The sequence below is a fragment of the Strongylocentrotus purpuratus genome, unplaced genomic scaffold (assembly GCF_000002235.5).
Source record: "Strongylocentrotus purpuratus isolate Spur 01 unplaced genomic scaffold, Spur_5.0 spur5_scaffold_20, whole genome shotgun sequence".
Lineage (NCBI taxonomy): Eukaryota > Metazoa > Echinodermata > Echinoidea > Camarodonta > Strongylocentrotidae > Strongylocentrotus > Strongylocentrotus purpuratus.
Window position 1 is genome coordinate 50985353 of NW_022145606.1, and position 21361 is coordinate 51006713.

General features: G+C 38.0%; 1 protein-coding gene across 1 annotated transcript in view; it reads right to left on the reverse strand.

Annotated features, from left to right (window-relative positions):
* LOC574589 (MAM and LDL-receptor class A domain-containing protein 1) overlaps window positions 1-21361 on the reverse strand; it is a 69354-nt gene that overhangs the window by 47003 nt on the left and 990 nt on the right. Inside the window, exons 2-18 of the mRNA XM_030994049.1 lie at window positions 20432-20694; window positions 19762-19993; window positions 18009-18247; window positions 16655-16859; window positions 15581-15718; window positions 15061-15186; window positions 14696-14826; window positions 12423-12507; window positions 11607-11729; window positions 10837-10983; window positions 9930-10195; window positions 9232-9484; window positions 8397-8625; window positions 7837-8008; window positions 2787-2889; window positions 1649-1801; window positions 351-538 (exon numbers count right to left, since the gene is read on the reverse strand). Of these exons, the coding sequence (XP_030849909.1) occupies window positions 351-538; window positions 1649-1801; window positions 2787-2889; window positions 7837-8008; window positions 8397-8625; window positions 9232-9484; window positions 9930-10195; window positions 10837-10983; window positions 11607-11729; window positions 12423-12507; window positions 14696-14826; window positions 15061-15186; window positions 15581-15718; window positions 16655-16859; window positions 18009-18247; window positions 19762-19993; window positions 20432-20694 (3053 nt within the window). The remainder of the gene's footprint in view (window positions 1-350; window positions 539-1648; window positions 1802-2786; window positions 2890-7836; window positions 8009-8396; window positions 8626-9231; window positions 9485-9929; window positions 10196-10836; window positions 10984-11606; window positions 11730-12422; window positions 12508-14695; window positions 14827-15060; window positions 15187-15580; window positions 15719-16654; window positions 16860-18008; window positions 18248-19761; window positions 19994-20431; window positions 20695-21361) is intronic.

Sequence of the window (21361 nt, forward strand, 5' to 3'; positions counted from 1 at the left end):
TTATTATTCGTCTTCCTCGCTCCTTTTATATCACTTTTATATTACTCCATTTGTATTCCTCATCTCTACTTTTATTATCAATATTGCTCTACCATTTCCCATTTCTCTGTGTTTTGTTCTCTCCCCTCCCTCTCTCTCCCCCTCTCTCTCACTCTATCTGTCACTAGTGCTCTGAATATGCTCTGACGATGATTGAAAAATGGTGCAGGGTCAAAGGTTGGAAATATGTTGGTATCGAAAATTTACAGGGAGCAATGATCGCTAGAGCGTGTCTTCATTGCAAGTTCATTCTAAATACTGGAAAAAAAATTGCACCTCATAACAAAAAAATTGAATTGTTTTTTACTTACAATAACTTCATTTTGACCATCTGGATCCCTCTGGATCACACGGAATGTTCCGACGCTAGGACCATACATGCTATACCAGAAAGAGAAGCAATACGGCTGACCCTGAGTGGACCTGAGGGCACCAGACTCCAAACGGGCAAAATCTCCAGATACTACAGGAGATGAGGCTTCCATGTAGGCATAGTAACCTGACAAAAAAGACAGAAACAAAGAAACAAATTCTCAAAGTACATGTAGAATTAACTACTAAATTATTCACACCCTTACCAAGTTTTTAAGTACATGAAACAACAAATTTTGTCCCGATTTATATTTCTTGAGAATGTGACATATCAAAGCTTACATCTAAAAGTATTCACCAGAGGAAGGCCCTATTCATACAGTCCAGCTGTATTACTAAGTAATGAAAAATACACAAAACATGAAATTTACAAGGGGGTGTTGTTGTGGTTGAGTGGATACGTCGCCGGACTGTCGATCACAAGGTCCGCGGTTCGAGTCCCGCCGCCGCACTAATGTCCTTTGGCAAGACATTGATCTACATTTGCCACACTCCACCCAGGTGGGTACCTGGTAGGAATTTATTCCTTGAAATGCTAGAGCGCCGTATGGCAGCCATGCTAAAGCCAGGGTAAAAATCGGGAGCGCCAGGAGGGTCAAATCTGACTGACATGAGCGCTATACAAGAACCCACTATTATTATTTATTATGAATAATTTTTTTGTTAACTATATATTCAAAATCAAATATTGGTCTTAATAGCTTTGTTTAAGAGAGTTGCTTCCTTTTATCTTAATTAAGATGGAATCGCTACGATGTATTTTATAATACCGTTACATACACGTGAAACATATAACAAAATCAGTAGCAGGTTGGTATACAAGAGTTTATAGGTATCTTGTTTTATCACAACAAACTGCAAGTGGGCTTGTAAAATCTGGATGCAAGGGAAAGGAAGCTAAATCCATATACTTTGTTCAAGGTCCAAGTTTTATTGTCCATAATAATACAGGAATGCTTTCCCATTGATGTTACATACACTAGAAACATACTTAGGCATAAACATGACATTGTATCAACTCAAGAACCATGTCATAACTTACTCAATCCATCTGTGTGATCATACTGTGGACCAGTGTATCAACTCAAGAACCATGTCATAACTTACTCAATCCATCTGTGTGATCATACTGTGGACCAGTGTATCAACTCAAGAACCATGTCATAACTTACTCAATCCATCTGTGTGATCATACTGTGGACCAGTGTATCAACTCAAGAACCATGTCATAACTTACTCAATCCATCTGTGTGGTCATACTGTGGACCAGTGTATCCTGAAGGTGTACGTCCTTTGAATAAGGACCAATTAAACGTATCAGAGCCATTAGCCTGAGTCCAGCCACAGAAGGTCCCTTCTGATGTTGCAACGCCAAAATTACAGTTTAAGTCTTGGTGAAGCAAAGAAAAAGAAATGGAAAGAAGAACAATGTTGGATGGGCAATTTCATCAAAAGTTTCTTTCATCTTCAATTATTTGTCACTCAGTCGGAATGAGGGCGAGTTTAAATTTGGTTGGTCGGTTCGTTGGTTTTACCTGACATGTGTTTTCTTGTAAGTAAGCATTTCACAGGCTTACTATCAGATTGAAGGGGTACTTGTCTGGTTTCTACCATGCAATGGACAAAGTGCTTGTCTCAATTTTCATCTGGTATAATGATTTTATCGAATTGGTAGCAATTTACAAGATCGAGCATGCAATCTTTATTTACTGGGTGCAAGCCAACAATTTCTTTACAACAATTAAAACTTTTCCCAGGTAGCCTAACATTCAAAGCTATTGTCCTAATAGCGGACTAATGAATATAAATAAGTCAGAATGAATCAAGAGAGCTGAGGTTTTCGTTTCCAGTACATCAGGACTGTGCCATGGACCAGGTGATGGTTTTGTGACATACTTGCTGCCCGGCAAGCAGCAGATTGCAGGCTCAAATCCCACTGATTCCAAGATTTATTCGGAGTTGTTTTCAATTACTGAGCACGCAATCTTTATTTAACTGGGTGCAAGCCAACAGATTTTCTTTACAAGAATTGACATTTCATTTCTGGATCAATAAGGGAACTCAGTTCACACCATGCCAGACAATTAATTGCCACTTTAAACAAGATAAATTTAACTTTATTGTTCCATCATTCAAATTTCCTAGGACACAATTTGGCGCCACAAGTAAATAATTCGTCTCACGAAAACTGCTCTGACTTCTCTTTCTGTGTTCTGTCAAGTAGCGTAATATGGTATCTTTAAAACCCAAACCACAGTGTTTTTAAACTGACTTCTTCTGACTTCAAAATGGTGTCTTAAAATAGACCTCTATCCAAAAAGAAAACAAATTAAATAGAAATACAAATAAGGTTTGCTCAACAAACCAATTGCTACCTGCTGATGATCCACAGTTGATAAACCTAATATCATCGATCGCAATGTCAGTCGGCTCAGTCGTATCATCGAAGCCTAATCCAGGTGAAGCTTCAAATCTTACCTAAAAATAAAAAGAGAAAATTGGAATCAAAAGTTGAAATAAGGATATACATATTTATATAATAATGGCTGGCCTTGAGGAAAATACCAGGAAATATTGCCCTAAATGAAATCATATGGATTGGTTCGAAAAGGAGGTCAATGTGATTTCATTAAGGGCAAGATACCTCTGTATCTCCCAAAAGAGAAGCCAGTCAATATTATAATTATTACCTATCCCTTTGTGAATCAGGAAAGAGCAATGTACGGTATACTCTGCTACCACACTGCATGATAGCCTGCTCAAACATTTTGGTAATTCAGCTGCTTGAAAGTTCCAGATGTTAAATGGGGCCAATGCTTATCAGGCTCAATATTTACTGTAGTTTTTGTACACAATGATAGCAAAACCCAGAAGAGTGAAAATTTCAGGAAATATTGCTCGCTTGGAACTGCAAATTTACAGACAGGGCGAATATGCATGGTGAAATTACCTCATATAGGAAATAAAAATGAATAATCCCCCTATGTGATATGGTAATGTACATTGTTCTTTGCTCATGATTGAATGCAATGCATATCAATTGCCACAATGGAGGGTACCTCCAAAAAAAATGTCTCTATTTTACTTGGACATCTGGATGAGCGCATAAGCATGTTGCACATGCTTTTTGCTTGCTCTCCAAAAGAGCTCTTATTTGCCTGTATTTACTTTGTTATATCAATTTGTGTTGTTACCAGTCATTTATATATGTCTTCTGGATACCACTAGTCGAATTGCATTCGGTAGTTAGGTGATTTCACACCATATTTTGATGACAACATTTTTTCTGGATTCATGTGTAGTAGTACCTAAGAAGCCATTTTCACTGTACATCTCTATGTAAGTAAAAGTACCCTGGTACTCTATTATGTATTGTATGCCTGGACGAACATGAATCACTGGATTCACTAGCAAGCACAATGGGACCGTTTCAACTTGGACTTTTGTTCACACTCTGCCTGTATGCTACTTTGGATAGGAATGTGTACTGCAGTGAGCAATCTTTCATTAAACTCTCTATTAATGAAAACTTCACCAGAAAACACTATCTTAAAAGGAGGATTCCATACAACCCCAATAGTACAGCATCTTTTGAACTAGAGCTACTACATGCGGGTGATGTACATCCCAACCCCGGACCAGATCGGGATCAAGATGGCACTGTACCATCTTTTTGCATTCATCGTGACCCTCCCCTTCAGCGTAGAATTCACTACTCTCCAGAGGATCTGTTACAGTGGAGATATGCAAAGCTTCGACTGTCGTCCGACGTTCGTGATGTCATCCATTCTTTCGGAATTCAACGAAGAAAGACAAGGAGAGGTAGGCGCGGCAACCGCAGAAGAAACTGTCTCCGACAATCAAAAGTGTCAAGATCATCATCATCATCTACTATCCCGATCTGCATTCAACCAGGTATTCATTCATACTTTTCAGGTATTGATAGGTCAATATGCATTCAACGAGCAAACTTAATCTCTATACCTCCGATTGAAAGTTTTACCAAAGTATGCACTTTTAATATGCGATCAATAAGGAATAAGACAACTGATTTCTATGATTTTGTCACTGAAAATGACTTAGATATTGTAGCAGTAACTGAAACCTGGCTTAAAGATGGTGATGATGTTGTCATAGGAAAAATTACTCCTGCCGGATATAACTTTGAACACCGGCCCCGTCAAGGGAAGGCCGGAGGAGGGGTTGGACTGTTATACAAATCTTCGCTCTCACTTACTACTAGTCTTGTAACTCCGTTCAGATCATTTGAATCGCTTCATGTTACAATTTCAGGAAACTCTCGCTCAATCAGTTTAGTCGTAGTATATCGACCTGAATCTGATGATCATGGGCGTCATCTACCCTTCAGTGTCTTCATGGAGGAGTTTGGTGAAATGTTGGACAGTTATCTTCTCCACCCATCAGAGATCTTACTCGTGGGTGACTATAATATATGGGTTGACGTCCAGGATGATTCAAAGGCCAGACAGTTTCTGAACCTACTATCGACATATGGGATGAAACAGCATGTCCGTGAACCGACCCACGACCACGGACATACACTTGACTTATTGATCACACGTGAACATGAAAATGTTATATCAAATGTAGTAGTGCAACCTGGTCTCTCAGATCATTTTGCTATCATGTGTAACATTACATTGGAAAAACCTAAACCTATTCGACAAAGTTTCTCAACCCGGAATTTAAAGTCTTTGGATAGACAAAGGTTCTGTAAAGGTCTCCATGTAGCTTTATCTGTTCCTGACTTAAATTATGATGTTACATCTATGTGTATTAATTACGATTATTCTCTAAATGCCTTATTGGATCAACTAGCTCCCAGAAAAACAAGAACTATAGTTGTCAAACGTAAGTGTCCTTGGATGACTGATGATATCCGAGAGGCAAAGTGCCTCAGACGGAGACTGGAGCGTCGCTGGAGAACCACTAAAACTGAATCCGATCGGTCTCTATTTATTAAGCAGAGACAAATAGTATCTCATCTCGCTAACCAGGCGCAAAAACATCACTACACATCTGCTGTAGCAGACTGCAGTGGCGATCAGAAGCGGTTGTTTCAAATTATAAACAAACTCTTGAATAGAAAGAAAGATCAAATTCTTCCCAGTAATGTGTCTGATCAAGACTTAGCAAATCGTTTTTCTGATTTCTTTATGAATAAAGTTAGCAATATTCGTCGAATTCTTGACGCTCGTGATAGTACAGGTTATCAGTCAGTGTCAGAAAGTGCCATTCCCTATTTGTCTGACTTTTTACCAGCCACAACTAGTGAGGTTCGGAAAGTCATCATGAATTCTCCACCATCTACATGTGAACTAGATCCTATTCCAACCTGTTTGATCAAAGATTTTTCTAATGAATTCACCCCATACATCACAGAGATTGTAAATTCATCTCTACGTTCTGGCATCTTTCCTGATTGTCTGCAACATGCACTCATTAAACCTCACCTAAAGAAACCAAGCCTTGATAAACAAGAGCTTAAAAATTATCGTCCCGTTGCAAACTTAAAGTATCTTGGTAAGGTAATTGAACGTATAGTATCTACGCGTCTTCAGTCCAGCATAAATGACCAAAACCTTCAAAACCCCTTTCAATCGGCCTACAAGGAAAACCACAGTGTGGAGACGGCACTATTGAAAGTACAAAATGACATTTTAATAAATATGGATAAGGGGAAAGTTACTGCATTAGTTCTGTTAGATCTCAGCTGCGCCTTCGATACTGTTGACCACAATATCTTAATCGACAGACTAAAAAAGATTGGCATTGGTGGAACATGTCTTCATTGGTTTCGTTCCTACCTTTCAAATCGATCTCAAGCGGTTAACCTTCATGATACAACTTCATCGGTTGTTAACCTTCTGTTATCTGTGCCCCAAGGATCTGTTTTAGGTCCCCATCTGTTTAATGTATATACCTTACCACTTCATGAGATAATCAGTAAACACAATATAAGCTATCATATGTATGCAGACGATCTACAATTATATTTTTTGTGTCTTCCTATTCAGGAACAGGTAGAAAAACGTGTTGAAGATCTTGAAAGTTGTATTCATGATGTACGAAAATGGATGAATGATTGCTATCTCAAACTAAATGACGATAAAACAGAATTTCTCTTGTTAGGCTCCAGACAACAACTTTCCAAGATTGTTATAACTCATATATGTGTTGGTTCTGTGCACATTGCTCCTTCAGATAAGGCAAGAAATCTTGGTGTCATTTTCGATACAAGCATGTCTCTTGATGCACATATTTCAAAATGTGTGAAAGCTGCCAATTATCATCTTCGTAATCTTCGCGCTATAAGGAAATTTTTAACCCCCCAAACCACTCAACAATTGATTCATGCTTTTGTAACATCTCATGTCGATAACTGTAACTCTCTCCTTTATGGACTTCCTAAATACCAAATTCACAGACTACAAAATGTTCAAAACGCAGCTGCCCGCCTTGTCACTAAATCTAAACGTTCGACCCATACTACTCAAATACTCAAGAACCTTCACTGGCTTCCAATAGAACAGCGTATCAAATATAAAATTCTACTACTCACCTACCGTTCACTAAATGGATCAGTCCCTGAATATATTTCCTCTCTTCTTAATATCTCTTTAAGTTCTCGTGCAGGTCTTCCTTCCTCTAATTCAACAAATTTAACACAATTAAGAACAAAGAGGAGTTGGGGAGACAGAGCTTTTACAGCTGCTGCACCCCGGTTATGGAACTCCCTACCCCATTCAATCAAAATGTCAGCGAATCAAAATGTGTTCCAAAAACAATTGAAAACCTATCTAATGTCTGAAATCCTTATTTAAGACGTAGTGTATTTCACAATCTGATGTAATTAACGTTGTTGAATTATATTTAATTATGTTATATTATTTTTGTTCAATGTACTTACCTTGTTAGGCGCCTTGAGCATCTCTTGGGGTGGATATGTGCGCATTATAAATGTTGTTATTATTATTATTATTATTATTAATGCAAGTCACTAGGATAATTAATTTTCTCTTTCATATCTAAATACGATATTTGATATCTCATTTAGTATACTCAATATCTGATTCAATATCTCATTCAATGATGGTAATACTACTTAATTTACTATAAATCAAAAGCTGGGGTCATTTTCTGAAAACGATTATATCCTAGATGTTAGTTAAAAACAATGATAATTGTCATTGCAAACTAAAATTATGCGGAAATAACCCTTGCTAGTGGTGCTTGCGCAGATACCTCTTTGAACTTTATTTTTACGACGCGACCGCAGCCAGGCATTGACAAGTGACCTGTCCTGACTTTAGTTTGTTATGACAATACCATAATTTTCCTTACATATAAACATTACATCATTTTCGCCACCTCAGGAGGCAAACATGATGGCATTAAACTCACATAGTACTGTCCAGCATAGCGTGGTCCGACCAGTAGAGACCCACGGTGCCATGCTGACCCTTGGTTACCGGTCACTATCCAGGAAGCATCAGGGAGGTCGTTGTCATAGACGATGGCACTCAGTGACCCGACCTGCCCGCCAAGCATATGGTAATAGAATTCTAACTCACAACTAGAGTGTTCGAAAGTAAAAGGGGGAGAGATGGAGAACAATTTTTAATATTGTGTGAGCTATAAACTGACCGTTGTCCTGTCCACAAAGCATGGTATGATAGTAGAATTTGAACTGTCAGTGTAAGCTATAAACAATCAAGTACATGTATACATACTTGAGGATATTAAACTTTGGGCATTTGCTATATAAACGACATGTATATTTCTCTTCACTACACCCAAATTATGGATGATGCTAAAATTATGGCATAATCGCATAGTGCAAACTTGCGTTCAGGGCAAACTTGCGTTCAGTGCAAACTTGCGTTCAGAACAAACTTGCATTCACAGCAAACCTGCATTCAGTGCAAAACTTGCATTCAGTGTGAACTCCTACATTAATGTACCTTGAGCCTGCTTCTCCCAGGACCAGAGGACTGATCAGAAGAGCAGTCATTCCAAACGTTCCATACGTGCTGTCAACAAACATGTAATAGCCAGACCCGAGGTTTTTGGTATGGTCAGCGTCTGGACCGCGTCCAGTGGGGGCGCTGCTCGCCTGGATCCTGGTCCAGAGGTAGAGTCCGTTGGGGATGCTGTTCCAGCCACAGCTGTCAGTCTCAAAGTCGCAGTCACCTGTTAGATGAATGCAATCGCAGTGTGCAGAATCATATATATCAAACTCAAGACATCAATTATGCAAGAAGTGATTACTAAACAACATCTAGGAGTTATCAAAATTGCATTAGTAGCAGTAGTAGTATAAGTAGTAGTAATAGTAGCCATTGTAGTAGTAGTAGTAATGGAGATAGTAGTAGTAGTAGTGGTACAGGTAGAAGTAGTAGTAGTAGTAGTAGAGGTTGTAGTAGAGGTAGTAATAGTAGTAGTAATAGTAGTACTAGTATTCTCAAACTGCTCATGAATACCACATTCACACCTACCAACCATTCAGAGTCAAAATTAGGAATAGAGCCTCTTTTGTATACTTTTTACACAGAAGTTTTCAGAAAATAAAGAGTTACCTAGGGTTCACAATAGTAGTTTGAGGGCCACAAAATCGGATTCATTCCTCCAAAATAGGAATGGTTGGCACCTGTGCACATATAAATGACCTTGCTACCAACTGTGTGCAGGCAAATATTAAATCCAATGACCGGGGTGGTAGTATATCTGTAAAGCTCTTAGAGACATTTGCAATAAGCACTATATAAAAGCGGAATATTATTATTATTATTAACTCACCACAATTAGTCTCATCTTCTCCATCACTGCAGTCGGTATTAAGATCGCATCTCTGTTCGAAACCCAAGCAGGTGCCGTTGTTACATTGGAATGAACCCTGAGGGCAGGTTGGTAGGGTAGGGGGTGGAGTGGGGGCCACGGTGGCGATGGAGGGCAAGGGCGTGTCACTAAACACACAGCCAGGGGTGAAGCTGGTATCATCGATGGCGATGTCGCCGTAGATACCATCTCCGCAAGTAGCTTCGATGATGATCTAAGTACGAATGATTAAGATGGCGTGTGTGGAAAAGCTATTTTTACAGGAATATGTTCACAAATTAGGCTCATGGCCTTAGGGGCACACCAAGTGTCAACAACTAGTGACAACCTTGAAGCATATTTGGGGGAAAAGAAAACATTAACAAATCAACATCTTCTGCAGGAGTTTTTAAAATAAATTCATACTTTGTATATCTGAAGAGCTAATCATTTAAAACTCAACAACATTCTTTTTTTCCCTTCTCCTAATAACATATAAAAAGAAAATAACTAAAAACCTGTAAGTTAACACGGTAACATCAATATTAATCTATTATTGACATATTTACTCAGAAAAAATAACCATGCATATCATTAGCTCTTCCAACAAATGGTACATAAAATGGTGATTTTTATTATTCTTAATTTTGCCAGTTAAAGGTTTTTAAGGCATAACAAACCTGGATTGGGTATTCAGGAACGTCTATCTCAATATCAGCTCTCATATAGTAATCTCCCAGGTCTCCTTGTCTGTTCCAGATCCTCGTCAGCGGGCCGTTGATGGTGTCTCTAGTGTAGACGTTCAGTTCATTGATATCCTCACCAAACATATGGAAGTAGAACCGCAGGAAGCATCCCGAAGATGACACAGAAGTGATTGACCTTGATGCAAGTCGTGCCCTGTCTCCCGGTTGCCCATCACTTGACTCCAGATAGATGTAGAAACCTTTAGATTGAATAGATCAACAGTTCAATGAAGATGTCTTAGAGACCAAATTACAAAACAAACGATACATATATGTTTCAAGAAAGAAAGATTAACGACAGTCCTTTTTCAGTACTCCCCAATTAATCATCCCCCTCTCTCACATGGTGCAACCGTAAGCCTACTGCATATATATATTTCTGTTTGCTTGTGTGGTATACCCTACTTCTTCTCCTCCTTCCTCTTCTTCTTTTACAGGCTACCATTGTTTTAGTTATATTTGTACATTTAAAGTTGTGCAGGTGTTGTTCTGTGCTGTTAAAGATACAATCTACTGCAATTTCAAGACACCAGTACTTATCAAAGCATCTCTACTTTGGTATAGATCAAGCCAAAATCTGGTCCAATATTGGTAAAAAAAAATCATTAAATATTTTGGCAATAGTTTGTTGTCAGTTGCTGTACCATGATTCTTAATTTTAGAGATATGTTGTAAATTTGGTGAACTATTAAATACATTCTTTATGGTTATCCATGTTCCGTTAATGTCTTTATTACAGGAAATAAACTGATTACAATGATACTCTTTTTTAGCATTCCGAAGCAGGTTTGTCAATGTATTTGTTATAATTTGTGTACTAAATCAAAGCATTGATCTCTACCTGCAGGAAGACCGGTGGTGTGATCCCGGGCTGGTCCAGTCCATGGTGTCCTTGTGATGCCTGAGTAGTGTCTCCAGTCAAGCTCATCCGTGGTTATCTGGTTCCAACTACAGATTCCCTTCTCAAAGCTGCATTGCTCATAGGTATCTAGTGATTCAGTATGCAAAGTAAGACCATGGTTTCATATTAGATTCATATCAGATTCCCTTCTCAAAGCTACATCGCTCATACTTATATAATAATAATGAAACTATTGGATATTTATATAGCGCACATATCAGTTCCGTCCAGTTCAGTTTATTAATATCATCATTTCGCAGCCTGGGCTCTATTGCATGACAATTTACAATTAAAAACATATCACATTTTGTTCACAATTGTTTCAAATAATACTAGTTAAAATACAATACAAAGACAATGAATACAATGCTATTTTGTTATCGTGAAAAGTATGATTGATCTAGATTTACCCCATCTGAATTGTTATCATTCATTGATTTATTTTGTTTTGTCTTCTTTTCCAATATGAATTATATGTTTATTAATACAAATATGTGGTTATGTTATAAGTTCATCACTTTTTATAATCCCCTACATTGACATTAATATGTTTGCAGTCTAATTTTATTTTGTATTTCTGCCTTTATTCTCTTTTTTTCTTCTAATGTTAATTATGTCATTAATGTGTTGAATAATAACCATTTATATTGTGTATATTGTTTTGTTTTTTTCTTGGACATGTGGAAATAAATTAAATTAAATTCACTTACCACAATCCATTTCATCTGACATATCGCCACAGTTATCAGTGAGGTCACACACTTGGTCTGTAATGATGCAGCGCATGTTGGTACAGGTGAAGTCTTCAGAGCTACAGCCATCGGCAGGAGGATCTAAGAAATCACACAAAATACTTTGTTTCTTTGTTTAATTTACCTGACTACTACGAAAGCATGTGTACTCTTGTAGGTAAGCAGCCATAGGACAGAGGGCTTTAAGTCCTCTCAGAGGGACTTGGCTTAATGCCTTACCAAAGGGCATGATCAAATCGACTTGGTTTCTTTATCAAGGTCATGTTTTCATAAATCTGGGTCCTGTTACACAAAACTTACCATTGACTGTAACTTTGCCATCAATGGTGGCTATCATGGAAACATTGATTTTGATTGGCTGAAGAGCCCTGTTACCATGGTAGTTGCCATTGATGGCAAAGTTACCATCAATAATAAGTTTTATGCAACAGGACCCAGAACCTGCTGGACAGCATCAAAGAGAGAGTCTCACAGGCAATTCTTAACATAATAGAAGGACGACATACAGCTGCTATTTGGATGTTTTAGTCTCAACCCCACTTTTGGTGTGCAGGACTAAATTTATGTTATCTTCATATTTGACGGAGGGTCTTAGCAATTGTGGCAGGGGAACATTTTTAAACAATGCCACCATGGCCTTTTTCTTGTTCTCCTATTTCATTTGAAGTTATCGTATAAACTAAACATTCTCTGCCTTAGTATGTGTACTTTTGCTGTGTTTTTTATGAAAATGAAATGAATAAACGAACAAACAAACAAAAGTGTTTTACTTACCTGCAAAACCACAATCTCTGAAAATGATGTCATCGATGGCAATATCTCCTATCACATTGAAGGATCTTTGAGCAAGGAATTTAATCTTTGAGAGGAAAGAAAAACATAAAATTACATTTTTATGCCTCCGCCACCGAAGGTGGTGCCGGAGGCATCATGTTTTCGGGTTGTCCGTCCGTACGTCCGTCCCGTTTGACCGTTATCACAATATCTCAAGAACCATTTAAGATTTAAACTTAAGACTCGGGAATAGTATTTATCACCATAGGAAGACGATCTGACTAGATTTTGGAGTACGTAGGTCAAAGATCACAGGTCACAGAGGTCAACTTATGAAATTCCTTGTATTGAGTTTGTTAGCGCAATATCTCAAGAACCATTTGAGATTTAAACTTCAAACTTAAGGATAGTATGTATCACCATATGAAGACGATCTGATTAGATTTTGGAGCACGTATGTCAAAGGTCAAGGGTCACAGAGGTCAACTTATGAAATTCCATACATTGAGATTGTTATCATGATATCTCAAGAACCACTGGAGATTTAAACTTCAAACTTAATGATAGTGTGTATCACCATAGGAAGACGATCTGATTAGATTTTGGAGCACGTAGGTCAAAGGTCAAGGGTCACAGAGGTCAACTTATGAAATTCCATACATTGAGATTGTTATCATGATATCTCAAGAACCACTGGAGATTTAAACTTCAAACTTAGTGATAGTGTGTATCACTATAGGAAAACAATCTGATTACATTTTGGAGCACGTAGGTCAAAGGTCAAGGGTCATAGAGGTCAACTTATGAAATTCCATACATTGAGATTGTTATCATGATATCTCAAGAACCACTGGAGAATTTTCACTTCAAACTTAATGATAGTATGTATCACCATATCATAATATCTCAAGAACCACTGGAGATTTAAACTTCAAACTTAATGATAGTGTGTATCACCATAGGAAGACAATCTGATTAGATTTTGGAGCACGTAGGTCAAAGGTCAAGGGTCACAGAGGTCAACTTATGAAATTCCATACATTGAGATTGTTATCATGATATCTCAAGAACCACTGGAGATTTAAACTCCAAACTTGTTTAAATTGCTCTATGGCGGAGGCATCATTTTCGACTGCACGCAGTCAAAATTCCATCTAGTTTCATTTGGTCTTCCGTTCATTTTAAGGAGAAGGCAATGACTATCAATGGTTGTTTCCTCTGATCGAGTAGAATTGTCATATATGTGTGTTCTATGGTATCAAGATGTTAAATATTGGATACATTTCAATTATCATTACCCTTTCAATTATCAATTAAATTTGAATTATCATAGACAGTTCTTTAGCAATTTCTATAGCCCACATACACTGTATCCACGACACAAGGTGCTCAATAATACTCCAGCTCTGCTGGGCTACTGATTTTGGTGCATACAACTAATTTCTTCCTTGCAAATTGAGCCAGAATATTTCCCATCCAATGCTTATATTATGTACTCCCTTCCCCCTTCCCCAAATTTGTTCAGACACTCCCAATTTAATACTGAACTCTTACATATACACTGCAGAATGACTGCAGAATAACAATACTTTGACTCGGTCCTGATTGCCCATAATTTTATATCCTTTATTCTACAAAGACATGATGTGCACAGTGGCATGGAGTTATAACTATACATGTAATTATAATAATATGCCATTCTTGTAGAGCTCATATCACATTATGATATAGAGTCTGTCTCTACGTGCTTCCAAATGACTTTGGATATTATTACCCAGGCTTTTGATCAGGCAACCGTAGCACTCCATGCATTCAAAGAATAAATTCTATCAGGTACCTACTTACTACACCTGGGTGGAGTGTGGCAGATGTAGCTTAATGTCTTGCCAAAGGACATTAGTACTGCTGCAGGGATTCAAACGTCCTACCTTGTGGTTCACAGTCCAGAGACTTACCCACTAGATCACAACACCTCTACATATACAGTCAAACTTGCTTTAGTGACCACCTGTCTACAAAGACCACCAGTCTACAAAGGCCACATTTGTTGTTTCCCTTGAAAATGGTTCCACTTCATTGAATCATGTACTAAGGAACCTTTCTAACAAAGACCACCTATCTACAAAGGCCACTTTTTGTGTTTTCCTTGGGCGGTCGATATAGACAGGTTTGACTGTACAGGTAACCACTGCATTGTGAGAGTTATTATCACATAGCATACAGACTGACTTGCAATAGGGTCTAGTAGATCTAAAAGCTGATAGATGTCTAACCTGGAAAGTTCCTCTGATGCGACCTACACCGGTGGAAGACCTGAACCATGCGTCTTGACTCGTCTCCTCATGCCATTCCAGGAGTGCACTCTCCAAACCAGACACGATGTATATACCCAGAGACCCAATGTCTGCAAAAATGATCAATAGCCACCCATTAATGGTATTTCCACCAAGTCTGGTGTCAGCGAACTATGACCTTCCACACATGGAAACTGACAGCCAACCAACTTTAATATACATATTGATTGGGCTTGAAAAGATAACAAACATTGAATTCAATTTAGGGAGGGAAAGTTTTTCCTTTACAGCTTTGAAAATTCTGAGCTGCTATCAATTAGACAGATAAAATAGATGCTGAATACCTGTTCCATACATGTGTACCCAGACTTCTAGGAGACAGCTTGGACTAGCTTCATTCAGCTCAGGAGACATCAAACTAGCCTCACTGTAGCTCGATCCCTGACTCGCATCAATGTATAGATAGTAGCCTGAAAGAAATATTGATCATCATCATTCAAAGAAAGTAATATCATATGATATTAATAATAATAGCTCACATTTATATTGCGCCTAATACTTTGCTTGTAGGAAAAGCACATATTAATAACCCGGTCATCAGAGTCAGAATTAGGTGTAGCACCTTTAACAAACACCAAGGGTTATTTTCATATATAAAACTCATCTTTGCTGCTTCTGAGTTTAAAGTGTTTGGAGGGTTTGGTGTTAGAGTTAGGTGTCGTACCTTTCAAAACCTTTGAGTGCTTACTAAGAAGTACACTCACCTTAATAAGTATAGAGGGTATGAACTTTGGAGGGTAAGGCGTTAGAATGAGGTGTAGGAACTTTTCAGACAATAAGGTGTTTTATAAGAAGAACACTCACCTTCACTGGTTCCAAGTGTATGATCTATTGACGGTCCAGTGTTAGAAGTGGATGTAGCACCTTTACCTCGTTGCCAAACCATACTCCCAATACTGGTGTCGGTGTAATTACACCAGCCGGTTTCAAAATCACAAGGACCTGTGTTAACAACAGAATCAAACTAGAGTTAGTGAAACAAGACTTGATTTCCTCTTATGTTTTTCTTGCAGATACTTTATCCATGTACATGCAATCAAGTGTCAAGATTTCTATTTGAAATACAGTTCTTGGTATTTTATCATGTTAAACTAATTTATACTTTTGAGCAGGAAATGCATATACTATTAATATTGTTTTATTTATTTCATATTGGCTATTAATTTGCGCGATACTCAAAGTCACTAATGCTGTGAACCCTTTCAAGCAAGCCATATTGTCCAGGCACGACTGTTGCAAAACCCTTGTATATGGTACTCTCTACACAAGTTTTTTAACAAATTTATGTAATACTATATTTGAAAAAAGAAGAACACAACAACTATCAAAGAATTTCAATATTATGCAACAAAGGCTGAAGAACAATAAACTATGAACTACAAATTGGCAACATCAGATTTCCCTACAGTAATATCTCTCCATGGTTGTGTAAACTTAAGACATTTCTGAATGAGAGAAACAATCAAACTTAAAGGGATCGTTTAACAATGTTAAATCTGAGTTTCACGGCCCTACATGCCATCAGTGTCTGTAATATGGTATAATATTGAAGCCCTAAAAAATCGCGCTTCAAAATGATCAAGATTTTCCTCAAAAAAGTAACAATCTTTGAATGACCGATTTTTACCATACTCATTTTCCCCAATAGACTGTAGTGTTATGAAAACCGTTGGGCAAACACAAAAATTGGTCTTGATTTACAATAATAAATATATTGATAATCAGACAGGCGATCGGCTTGTACAAGTCATGGGGTTCCTACTGACCTAAAGGTTTCTAATTATCATTGCAGCATGAGCTAAATCCAGAATTTTGTTTCAGAATCAGAGACAAAGTTACCGGATCCCTTTAATGGATGAGAAATAATGAAGCTCATACCACAGTTGAGTTCATCGCTGCTGTCCTCGCAGTCATCCTTGAAATTACACACCATGGCAGCGTCCTGCAAGCATGCGCCGTTGTCACAGGTAAACTGACATGCCGGCGGATTGGTGACACCTGCACATGCTCCATCGTAGATGCTGATATCATCAATAGCAAAGTCGCTTTGAGAAGGTATTCCTACACTGCCTATGAATTGAATCTTTAAAAAAAGAAATTAAGTGAAATCACACTGTCAAGTCGAGGGGTCAGTGACACAAAGACGTGACTCCATTTTGAGAAAAAATGGTTTACGTGTGACTGAGCACTTGGGCCTTAAGGAGTTAAGTCTATATGTTTCACTAGCCATTGACTTCAATGGGGTGTTGGGTGGAGTTACATGTTTGTGTTTCCTGGAAAGCCCACATTTTCCTGAACATTTTGATTTCAAATATTCATTTTGGCAAAATATGGAGTTATGTCATTGTGTCGCTGAACCCTGTAAGTGATCAAAAATTATCATGGCCAATCAGTGATGTCACAATCCAAACAATACACTAGTCACGCAGTCAAGGCTGGCATCAGACTAAAAACAGTCAAAACAACCAATCACTTTAATACCCAGAATAGAAAAGAATCTTTCGGTTTGAAATTGGTGTGTTGGTGTTGTAGTTTGTGTTCTTGTGGCAACTACAAAGGCATCCTAATAAAGATAATTTCCAATATTTTTTATTTGCTTGATCAGGCAAAATTATCAATTATCAACAATAGTTACACAGACAAGGCTGACATCTGACCGACAATAGTCCTTACATCAAATTACTTTACCAAGAACAGGAAAGTATATGTTGGTTTGAAATTGGTGTGGGGTCAGTTTGTGGTATTGTGGCAATTACAAAAGCTCCCTAATAAAGATACTCTCCAAATGTTGAATTGCTTGACCAGGCAAAATGATCAATTTCTTTCAATATTGAAAAGGTGTGCTGAAAATCATGAGGTTGAATATTGCTGGGTCATGATTGCAGGACCATCAGTAAGAAGCTGAGGAAGCTACAGTGAATAAAATCCCCACATTATTATCATCAGAAAACTTTTTTTTAAACCTTTTTTTTCTCCCTCTTTGGATGATATTTCTCAGTTTCTATCTATCTAAGTATCTTCTCCTGGTTTGGAGGTTTATTGCAACATCTCTCCATTTCACTCTATCTTCTGCCATTCTGGTGCACTCTTGCAGTTTTAGTCCACTCCAGTTTGTAATGCTTTAATATTTTTTTTTCTCTAAAAAACAGTAAATTTTTTTTTTTTTTTGCCTACTGTAGATTTTAAGATTTTGGGGTCAGTCGCATCTTTTTTTCATAGGCCTTATACATACCACATATGACAAATAATCTGCACCCGTTGTCGCTGTTGCATGCAACCAATACGAGCCATACGATGAACCCGCCTGGGACCAAACCAAGGTATCAGTTAGCACATCTAGGGTGGCTAAATCAGCTCCATCCATGTAATACCAGAAAGAGAGGCACTTCAAACCCTCGACCTTCGGGGAAAAGAGGATGGCCGTATCGCCGATCGTGCGAGGTTCAGCAGAGTCAATGTACATGTAAAAACCTGAAAATAACACAATAATAATAAGATGACTGCAACTGTGTCTCTAATATGTCTCCACCATTATGTATGTCCAATCACTGGTGATCCTGTGACCTTTGAAATCTGACCTTACAAAACCAAAATCTTTTATTCAATCTTTAATTGCTCATAGACGATCATAATTTTCATAATTGTGCCCACTTTGGTCACTTAAGTTCAACTTATGTTTAAGACATTATCACAGTAATAAGATAGTTTCTGGGACTTTTTAAAACTTTTATAATCACCTGAACTTTGCCCACTGTCTTAAAACTCCCAATATCTAATGAATTTATCCAAGTTTAGTTTAAATCGCTCCAAGTCTTTTCAACTTATCGTGGTAAAAAATATTTTCAGGTATTTTGTGACACTTTTAGGCCTGTCACGTACAAGACCTATCTATAAAGCTGTTGGTAGTACGGAGCTGTTGTACCTGCAAGGACTAATTAAACTGGAAACATTTCATCCTTAACTGAAATCAAAGTTCATCCATCCCCTCAAAACTAGTACGACCAGAGACTGGAGTAATTTACCTACATGTACACTCAATCCTCCACAACCAACTTTCTGGGCAAAAAAAACAATACATGTACTCTAATCATCTCTCTCTCTCTCTGTGCAAGTACCGTATTGCACCCTACCCTGCATGTTAAATCCCTTTGGTGGTGTAGGATAGTCCTTGAGAACAGAAGAAGATCTTTTCAAAAGCTGTTGTAAATCATTATAATAATTAGATCAATTTATATAGCGCAGCTATTATATAACTGTACTCTACTGCGGTGTGAAAATATTTTCAGGTATTTTGTGACACTTTTAGGCCTGTCACGTACAAGACCTATCTATAAAGCTGTTGGTAGTACGGAGCTGTTGTACCTGCAAGGACTAATTAAACTGGAAACATTTCATCCTTAACTGAAATCAAAGTTCATCCATCCCCTCAAAACTAGTACGACCAGAGACTGGAGTAATTTACCTACATGTACACTCAATCCTCCACAACCAACTTTCTGGGCAAAAAAAAACAATACATGTACTCTAATCATCTCTCTCTCTCTCTGTGCAAGTACCGTATTGCACCCTACCCTGCATGTTAAATCCCTTTGGTGGTGTAGGATAGTCCTTGAGAACAGAAGAAGATCTTTTCAAAAGCTGTTGTAAATCATTATAATAATTAGATCAATTTATATAGCGCAGCTATTATATAACTGTACTCTACTGCGGTGTGAAAAAAAAACTCCTAATAGAGTTTCTTTACAAACACACAATACAGACAGAACCTTATGGTTTTATTTGCAGTTCCAGTTCATTTCTATTGCTAATTAACTTTGTATAATTCTGGTAAATTTGTAGATATGTTTCCATTTCGTGTGTGTTCTCTGTTTTCTAAATTGTATATAATCTGTATCTGTTTTTTTGTGTGGATTTGATTGAAACTTGAAACAAATATTTGAAGAAAAAACTATTCAAAAGCTCCTGAAAACAAGTGGATGTTGTACCTGCAGGTGTTCCTGTAGAGTGATCAGTAGCAGGACCAGACTCCAGTGAAGGGGTTGGTCCGTTCCATCTTATCCAATCAAAATCATCGACATCGGCAGACGGGTCGTTCCAAAATGTGCACATGTCATACTCAAAGTCACAGGACCCGGCTGGAGTGCAGTAGTCTTTATTCAAGTTGATGTCATCGAGAGCAAGAATGCCCTCATAATAAATGGTGGCTTCGAAAACAATCTGGTAAAGGGAAAACGGATTTGATGTTCCAACTTGAAGTCAATTAATAATAATAATAAAAGTGAACATTTATAATTAATGCACCATGTCTGTCAAAAATGACACTCCTGGCGCAGTTGGGTGAAAATTGTATAATTGTGGGCATACGACCATCAAGTGACTCAAGAAAGAAAGTAAGATACACATAAATTAAATTAAGGGGGGCATTTCATCAAACATTCAGTCGGTGGTCTCTGCTATCAGGGAAGGGGGGCGTTTCATCAAACATTCAGTCGGTGGTCTCTGCTACCAGGGAAGGGGGGCGTTTCATCAAACATTCAGTCGGTGGTCTCTGCTATCAGGGAAGGGGGGCGTTTCATGAAACATTCAGTCGGTGGTCTCTGCTATATCACATGACTGCTATAGATGTACCAAAACTTGCGACTACACTATTCTTACCGTATACTCTAGACTGCTTGAAAGCGATGCCTCATATACCATCCACTTATTGCTGATAGCACCTGAATTGAGGCTCAGGACCAGGATCTGGGTGACCGGTGTGTTGCCGATGGTCACAGTAGCTGTCATCTCAGGCGGACTTTCCCCATTGAGGAAGGCCCAGAGCCGCAAGCATCGCTGAAAGGTGGCTGGGTAGACCGGTGAAATCAGACGAACCTGGTCCAAGGCGTCATTGACGATGCTGTCGACATAGATAAAATGACCTGTCAGGTGAATAAGAGAACAGTGTTATTCCTTTGAAATACAGTAAAATGTGCTTTATACTGAATTAGGCCCTTTAGGTGCCAAAACATGGGTCTGTTGGTCAGATTTTTTTTTTAAACCTTTTTTTATGTTCTCCTTCTTTGGGCTGATATTTCTCATTTTTTAATGGTTTAATATTTTTGTTCTTTAATAAAAAAAAACTGGAAAAAAAAACAAACCTGACTGTAGGTTTCAAGATTTTTGAGTCGGTCGCAAAGGGCAATACAACAATTTTTTAGGCCTAATTGCACTGTATGATGGCTAAATTTTAGGACATCCTGCAAGTCAACTAAAGAACATGTAGTTTATGATTCTTGCCCTTTGCATTCAAAATACCATGCTTCCCTGAAGAAGCACTGCATTAGCAGTGACCAACAAGCCCTTTTGACATGCTATGTGAAAGACACGTCATATACTGCACGTTGGCAGGGAGCAGGGGCCCGTTTCATCTAACTTGTTATCTGTAACAATGGCTAAATTTCTATGACAAATGTGTTTTCAGCCAATCAGATGCCTGATTTCAGTAGCTTATAACAGTAGCTTGTAAATTATTTTTGAAATCAAGTTTTATGAAACAGGGCCCAGAACATTTGCATTAATATAGTGGGTATCGTCGCTGAGGCATTG